General features: G+C 39.5%; 1 protein-coding gene across 5 annotated transcripts in view; it reads left to right on the forward strand.

Moving 5' to 3' along the window:
* CPVL (carboxypeptidase vitellogenic like) overlaps positions 1–7,980 on the forward strand; it is a 127,638-nt gene extending 119,658 nt beyond the window's left edge. For 3 of the 5 annotated variants that reach the window (XM_024991092.2, XM_059885891.1, XM_059885890.1), the window contains one exon: positions 7,577–7,975. In XM_024991092.2, coding sequence (XP_024846860.1) covers positions 7,577–7,681 — 105 coding nt within the window. In that variant the 3' untranslated portion in view covers positions 7,682–7,975. Of the gene's footprint in view, positions 1–7,576 lie in introns of all 5 variants that reach the window. The other 2 variants (XM_059885888.1, XM_010804326.4) reach the window with 2 other exon arrangements.
* Positions 7,981–8,695: the final 715 nt, after the last annotated feature.

An 8,695-nucleotide genomic window follows, 5' to 3' on the forward strand; every position in this document is an offset into this window, starting at 1 on the left:
GTCAGCTGGACTAAGAGCACTATTTTTGCCTGCACTCTTTGGTTTATCAGTAAAGACAGTGTAGATTGGAAGCAGACAAATATTAATATTCTTCTTCTTGTTCAGTTGCTAAGTCATGTCCAACTCTTTTTGCAACCTCATAGACTGTGGCCCACCAGGTTCCTCTGTCCATGGGATTCCCCAGGTAGGAATACTGGAGTGGGTTGCCATTTCCTTTTCCAGAGGATCTTCCCAACCCAGGGATCGAACCCACATCTCCTGTATTAGCAGACAGATTCTTTACCACTGGGCTACCAGGGAAGTCCATTAATATTCCTACCTTCTTGCAAATATTTGAAACCCAGCCCATCTGATATCCTGAGCCAAGGTTTCAGAGATTTGGGCCTTATAATTCACCCATTTGAATGAATATTTCTTTTGTTTTGGGAAAGAGGAAGAATGGCCTAACATTTCATGTTTCCCCAGGAGAGTCAAAGTGTCAGAGAACCAGTGGTCTGAGGTAAACTAGCTTGGAAAGGAAGGGAGTCTCGGATCTCTAGTGCTTGCTGATTTCCATGGTGTAAGTTGTCCCACCATGGCTGATTTCAGGGTACCAACATGATGTCACCGAATGTGGAGTAGATCAGCAATGTGCTTATTAATCCAGTCTCCTGAACCAGTGGAAAAGAACTTCAGCGCACTACTGCTGGAGCCAACCTGCACTGCTGTTTGCAGGAAGCCAAATTTTGGCAAGTTGGCTGGCCCTTGTTTCCATGTTACCCAGCAGACAGTGAGTCAGGATCTAAGTCTTCACACCACTCCTGGCAGAGAGCATTTGCTGCTCTAACCTCTGCCCTCTCCTCCACTCTCAGTCTCTCCTCCAAAAGAAAACTACAAACTGTAGCTTATAAAGTTAGATATTTAGTAAGGTAATTAATGAACTGGATTGTGCTTTTTATTCCCTTATGGATATCAAGTATAAAAATTGGACATGAAGGAAGTAAAATTTTGGTTACTTTTTAACTGCATTAAATCCTGTGTTATAAAGTATGTTCTTAAAAGGCAAAACAGACAGTGGCTTTTTGCCATTCTGCTAAGACAAGTAAGGTCTTGCTTGCTTGACGTTTCTGTGTGGAGAGAAAAGGGTGTTTGGCATTGCATGTGGTGAAAGGGGGTGCAAGGAAAGAATGGGATGGATCCTGGTGTTGGCAGGCTTAAGGGACACAGTTTGCTCTAGACAGGTAAGCATATTGACAAAGGTTTGATTTCTTATTTAAGTTGCTTTCTTACTTTAATTGGGACCTTCTTTCCCATGGAAGGAAGGATTTATAGCATGGAAATAAAAGAAGCCTGGAAGAGAAACATATCCCTTCCTAAAGAAAATATTGTGATCTATCTTTCTGAAAAAGTATAGTAATGAAGTTTACAGTTCTTAGTAACTTCTAATCTTTCTCTGCTCTTAAAAGGAAAACATACTCCTTTGACTAGACAAATTCAGATAATGATAGTATGATGACCTTTGGTTGAGTGCTTATTATTTGCCTATATGCTACGTGGTACGAGCTTAATATGCATCTGTGAACTGAGTGCCATGGGATATTTTATATGCATTGTTTCTCTGAATTTTCACAGAAAGTTTACTTTTGTTAGGGTGACTAACCAACCATTCAGTCATTTCACTAAATGACTAAATTCAGTCATTTCACTAGTCATTTCACTGGATTTCAGCATTAGCACTAAAGGTTCTATGCTCCTAATAACTTCTCAGTCCTAGGTAAACTGAGACAACTGGTCACCTTAATTCCTATCTCCATTTTACAGATGGGAAAATAAGGATAGTTAAGTCATTGTGCCCAAGTCACAGAGCTAGGCTCAAACCTAGATCTGCTGACTCATGATTCTATGACATTAAGTTTTTATTGTTGTTCTTAATGGTGGCTTTGGTTTGGCACATGCTATTAATGTGTCATAATGAAAAGTGGAAATCCTAAATTATGATTTTGTTTCAAGTGATTAAGTTAGATGGTGAACCTGGAGAGCACCTTGGAACTGTAAGGTAGCACCAGTTATGTATTGACTACTCTAGAAATGATGCCGCTGCTGTGGCTACATTTAGGTCAGCTAAAGCACCTTTTTGGGAGAAGGCAATGGCACCCCACTCCAGTACTCTTGCCTGGAAAATCCCATGGACGGAGGAGCCTGGTAGGCTGCAGTCCATGGGGTCGCTAAGAGTCGGATACGACTGTGCGCCTTCACTTTCACTTTTCACTTTCATGCATTGGGGGAGGAACTGGCAACCCACTCCAGTGTTCTTGCCTGGAGAATCCCAGGGACGGCGGGGCCTGGTGGGCTGCCGTCTGTGGGGTCGCACAGAGTCGGACACGACTGAAGCGACTTAGCAGCAGCAGCAAAGCACCTTTTTGCCCCAATAATCATTTGCTATGGTAGAACTTACAGTGGTAAATGTGAAGGAGTCTTCCCAGAGTGTTGTGGAAGCAACACTGAGCCTTGATCTTGGCTTTTTTTCTTTTATTGAAAGTGATTTGCCTCACTCTTTTGTTATGAGGTGGCTGCTAACAAGCTTTGGCTTATTTTTTATTCTTATTCCCAAGTATCTTTTCTTTTTAGTATACATTTTATTTGAATGCCTATTTATTTAATTTATACTCAGGGTTCATGTCTGAAAGTGAAAAGGTAAGCATTTGTAACGGTGGAATGGAATAAAAATAATAAAAGAACTTTAATGTAAGTCAAAAACAAACAAGATGATCTTGAGTGTCTCTATCAATCTGTAGTAGAAAACAAGAACTAGAAATCTGTCTCTTTAAAATAATAAATAAATAAATTTAAAAAAATAATAATTCTCTGTATAACTTGAGCTTACTGAATCCTTAATTTTAAGGTATTTATTAGAATAAATTCCTTTAAAATGAAAAAAAATGATGAAGTGCTGATGAGAAATGGCAGAAGGACTTTGTGGCTGTGGATGAAATCTTAAATTTTGATTTTTGGAACCCATTGGGAGAAGGTAGGTAAGACTTAAATCAAGACACCCAAGCTCCAGCCTGACACTGTCACTTACAAGCTGTATGGCCTGAAGTCAGGCACCAGAACCTCCTCTGTGAATTGGAGGAGGAGAAGGAAACTAATCTGGATGAACTCTCAGATTCTCACGCTCTACTGCATGAAGTGGTGAGGGTGATGTTAGCCACTTGCCTCATGGTGATGTCAGGAAGATGTGTTCTAAAGCCAGGGTTGGCCAGCTTTGCCTCTCTGCCTGTTTTTCTATGGCACACAAGCCAAATTTGGTTTTTATATCTTTTAATGTTTGAAAAAAAAGAATATGGTTTTTGTTTCACGTAACAGTTGTATGAAGTTCTAATTTCAGTGTCCGTAAATAAAGTTTTATTGGCACACAGCCACAGTCATCCAAAAAAAAAGAAATCTGTCCTTTTTCACCTGCCTCCTGACCTGCTTTGGCCGTGTGCCTCTTGGTTAATAACATCACTTCTTGCAAAGCTGCATGTTTCAGAAGCCTGGAATGGGAAGGATGTTCATATGTTGGGGAGCAGGGGGAGGGTTTTACACTTAACTTTATACCTGATTAATCACTAACTTTTCAGGTTCAACCCCAACATCCCTCTTCTCTTGCCTTCTTAGCATCTCTCCTTTACATCATTTCTCACCTGAACAGCTAGTCTCCTAACTTGCCTCCTTGCCCCAGTATCATTTCCTTCAAACCAGCCCCCTCAGTGGCTATAAAGTCATCTTCCTTTAATGCAGATCTGAGCATATCACTATTCTGCTTAAAACTCTCAAAGATATCCCCAGAATAGGCAACAAAACCATAGAAACAAAAAGTAGGTTAGTGAATGTCAGAGACTGGCAGGGAGACAGGAATGGAAACTGATTGCTAATGGGTACAGGTTTCCTTTGCAGTGATGAAAATATCTGCAACTGGATAGTGGCGATGGTTGCTCAACACTGTGAATATATTAAACGCTACTGAATTGTCCACAGTAAAATGGTTAGAATGATAGTTTTATGTTATGTGTATTTTAACACACACACACAAATCCTGTATGAAAAGGTCGGTGGATCCCAGCAGCATGTCATATGGGGTTTACCTGTTCAACTGTTCCTTCTGCTTTCCTTCTAATTCTTCATAACTGGAACTCCTTTCAGATTATTGCATGTGCAATGCAGTTTCATGCCCCACTGTTTCTGAACTCAGTTTCCTGTCTTTACTGCATCTCTTTCCCACTTCCCACTCACCATTGTCTGTCCAGTGATCTGCTCCTCCTTGACCCCCCTTGAAGTCTCCCATGACATCTGTGTCAACACACCCATTGTGAATTTCCCCTTATATTTCATCTCAAAAGGCACAACTGAGAAATCTTTATTGCCAGGTCCATGTTTCTAGTTCCATGGAGAATCATATTCTTTTCTAAAACATAAAGTGGAATGAAGCTTTAAAGTGTTTTGTATAACCCTTTTAAAATTCATGACATCTGGAACACATGAGTTTAGCAGTTTCAGTTCTAATGTGAAAGCACCCAAAATATCCAGTTTCTGGTGATGAGACCATTTCTATCCAGGGAGCCTCAAGATTAGTCTGGTCACATTTAAATATATAATCATGGCCCTGTCACATTTTTTTACACACCTCTAAAAACTCTGGAGTGGTTTGTGTCCTTGATTTGTGAGTGGTGAGTGGCTTGGCTATTACAACAGAGTGGTTTATTTTTTCAGTACTCATAAATTCATTTTTGAGGTTAACTTCAGGAAAATGCTATAGGGAATCTGCTAGAGAACATACTTTGAGAATTTTGTGGCATGTGAAAAAGACTTTGTTCTTAAATGAGCTTTTCTTTCCAATCTTAATGACACCACTTATGATGTCATTTGGTCATTACGAATGGCAGCTCAGAATTGGATCAAGGATCAGGCAAGTCATTGAGAATAAGAATTGTAACACCTAACCCCTGTCATCTCTTTTTCGCCACTTGATTATCATGGATGTAGAAGGGTGTGTGTGTGTGTGTGTGTATAAACACCAGGAGAGCAGATGATTAGAAAAAAATACACTAAGGTGAGGTCATTAGTAGATGTTACACAAATTTTTCTTTGTGTTTTCCCTTGATGTAAAAACAGAACAACCTGTCACAAAATAGGAAGTTCTTTAAATAGAGGTCCTCAAAGAGTAGTCTTTGGACCAACAGCACCAGAATTACTTTGCAATTGTTAGAAGTGCAAATTCTTAGACCCTGGCTGGGACCTTCAGAACTGGGAGGTCTAGGGGTGAGAACCTAGCAATTTACTTTAACAAGCTCGGGTATTTTTATTCCCCTTTAGGTTTGAGAACGACTGTTTTAAACAACTCCCTTAAACCAAGATTTTTATGCTAATGTAGGAACACGATGTTCTAGGTTAGTTATGTTGGTTACATGAATTTTGATCTTACATTTTGAATAGAGATAATTACTCAAAGAATAATTACAACAGCTAATATTTTTCAAGAACCATCCCAGGCCAGGTACTGTGCTGTGTTCCATGGATATCATTCCTTTAATTCCTTATACAACTATCCCAGGACATAATATTTCATTCCCCGTTGTACCGCTAAGAAAACTGAAACACAGAGATGTTAAGTTGCTTACCCAAGGTCACATAGTTTGCTGCGCCTCTGGTCACGCTCCTGTGCTCCGACTCCCAAGCCCAGGCTGTGAAGCACTGTGCTAGCCCTCCATTAGCAGTAGCCCTGGTCGGGGAGGGAGGCAGGATGACCTTTAGCTCTTGAGTATTCAGTTTCTTACTGTTCTGGACGATTGCTGCCAAACTCATTTCCAGCTGAAGCAGCTGGGTTTTGTCATAAACACGACTTCATTAAGTGTCCTCAGCTGAGCTGAAGTTGCATGAAAATCGCTCATCTGATTCCTGCCAAGGCTGGAGGACTGGATGGGAAGCCACAGGAGGAGAATTCTAGCCTGGGGTCGTGGAGGGCAGCAGAAGTCTTCCTCCAGGGTCACGTGCATGGGCTCCTGTCACAGATGTGTTCACTTTTGATCTGTGACAAAGACGGGGACATGCTGGGTTTCCAAATGCAAGCTGAAACACAAATGTAGATGGGTGTTGCTGTCATAGCAGCAAGGTACAGCTGACCGCTGGTGGAGGGTAGCATGAAGCAGTTGTCTCCAAAGGCCAATGAGGGGTAAGTCCGATCTCATAGTCCTTGCTGCTGCTGCTGCTAAGTCGCTTCAGTCGTGTCCGACTCTGTGTGACCCCATAGACAGCAGACCACTAGGCTCCTCCGTCCCTGGGATTCTCCAGACAAGAACACTGGAGTGGGTTGCCATTTCTTTCTCCCTCATAGTCCTTAAATATCTCAAAAGTATGTGGAGAGGTGGGTGAAACGTTCTGTGACCAAGCCGTAAAGTTCCCTTCACAGTAAGAAATTATTGTGAAAGTACTGGAATTTGATTTAAAACACTAGTGTTTACGCCAGAAGCCAGGGTTCTAGCTACTTCCCCCACTTAACAATTGTATGACCTGGTTGTTGTTGTTGAGTCACTCGCTAAGTCATGTCTGACTCTGTGACTCCATTGTAGCCTGCCAGGCTCCTCTGTCCATGGGATTCTCCAGGCAAGAAAACTGGAGTGGGTTGCCATTTCCTTCTCCAGGGGATCTTCCCGACCCAGGGATCAACCCGGCATCTCCTGCATTGCAGGCAGATTCTTTACTGTCTGAGCCACTAGGGAAGCCACCAGAGAATCCCATTGTATGTCAATTTTACACAAAATTTGGGGAGTATACTGACATCCCCATCTTACTTTGAAATGTGTCAAAAAGATAAGATGGATTAATAGATGGGCAGTGAGATGCAGCTGTAAGAAAATGAGTAAAGTGTTAATGAGAGTATCTAAATGGTGTGTATATAAAATTCTTTCAAATCTGCTATATGTTTGAAAATGTTTCATAATAAAATCTTGGAAAAAATAGAATGTTCTAATTTTTTGCTGCTCAAAAAAATTTTAGGCCTTTTAAAATTTCAGATGTCAAGGAGTTCTCTTTTGTTGTTTTAATTTTTTTGAGACTCAAAATATCTCCTTTATTACTGGTAAAGACTAAGGTAGAAGGTGTAGTTAAGGTAAAAGGTGTAGCTTAGTGTGAAGGCCAATGGACGAGCTTACTGAACGGTAGAATTAGGTACATTTCTCTACCTGGTTGCAACCAGAGCTGGTCTGGGGTAGGTCTCCCAACCTCAGGGCCCTAACAAGGTAAGAGTTACAGCACAGCATGGAGAAGCAGACAGCTCCCTCCTAAGAAGAGACAAGGAAGGATTTTCCAGTTTCATACACATGAAAGATGGATACAATTTGGTGTAAAATCAAATAACTACACAATTTTAAAACTTTCTTACCTTAAGGTACCTATTTATTAATGCTGTCAAAAGCAGACAATCAGCATATCCAAAAGCATGAACTGATTCACTATGTTCTTTATTTCATGTAAGCTTTAAGAACATTTTAATCCAAATTAAAAGTTTCCATGTATTTAGAATATCCAGTTTTCTAAATTTCAGTTTTTCTTCTTTAAGGTAATTGTTCGAGGTGGAGGCCACATTTTGCCCTATGACCAGCCTCTGCGATCTTTTGACATGATTAATCGATTCATTTTTGGAAGAGGATGGGATCCTTATTGATGGATAAGCTGCTTTCCTAAAGGAGACCATCATGGCTTTTAATCTTTGAAAAGAAAATTTTCAAGATAGAAAATGTTACATAAATAAGAAAATTATCTTTTTAAAACTGCAAAATGTTCCTCATCAATAAAAATTATCCTTAAAACAAATGAGGCTCTGTTTTGGGGGAGAGATGGTTCATTACAAAATTAACTGTAAGAAAATGTTGTGCATGAGTGAGAATTACATCATTTATCTTAACGGGTACAAAGAATGGATTCTGAGACACCAATTCAGATAGAAATGGGTAAATAAATGGGATGTTGGGGCCTTGAATAAGAATTTTAAATTCCTTCTCTAATGAAGTGGAAAGTGCAATAAATGGAGTTGTAACCATCTTGTTCTGTAAATAACAGAAAAGTTTATCATACCATGTATCTGAAGGTGTTGCATAAATATTAGATAAGGACATCTGAATTATCATTCCAAATGAATAGATGAACTTATAATAGTGGTGAGGAAGAGACTTCAGAATGTAGAAAGTCTTAGCAAGAAAGGTGGCTTGCAATTCTTTGAACTAAAAATCTTATATGTAAAAGAAATAATGTATCTGTATCTACTTATTGATGATAAGCAGAGAATCTTATTCAGAGAACATACTAAATCTTTGCCTATTCTTTCTTTGTTCTCTTTCTTTTTTTTTTTTTTTTTTAGTTCATAGGTTTAAGTATGCACATTTATCAAACAGCCTGCAGGCCATATTAGTTATGAGCTGTTTTTACTTTGAGTTTTAAATTCTGTGCTTCTTTAGCCAAATAAAGAATAACATAATTTTGTATAATTGTTGGAATATAAAAAAAAATGAGATCCTCTTGCATCAAAATACATTTATAAATATGCATACGTTAGTAACTTTCCAACTAAAATACCACATCTCGGCACATCTTTCCTATTTATGCATTTATACATCACATGCTCACATCTCTAATCCCACAGCACATTTGCCTTTTTCCACATCATTTCCCCCTCTATTAC

The sequence above is a fragment of the Bos taurus genome, chromosome 4 (genome assembly GCF_002263795.3).
Source record: "Bos taurus isolate L1 Dominette 01449 registration number 42190680 breed Hereford chromosome 4, ARS-UCD2.0, whole genome shotgun sequence".
Lineage (NCBI taxonomy): Eukaryota > Metazoa > Chordata > Mammalia > Artiodactyla > Bovidae > Bos > Bos taurus.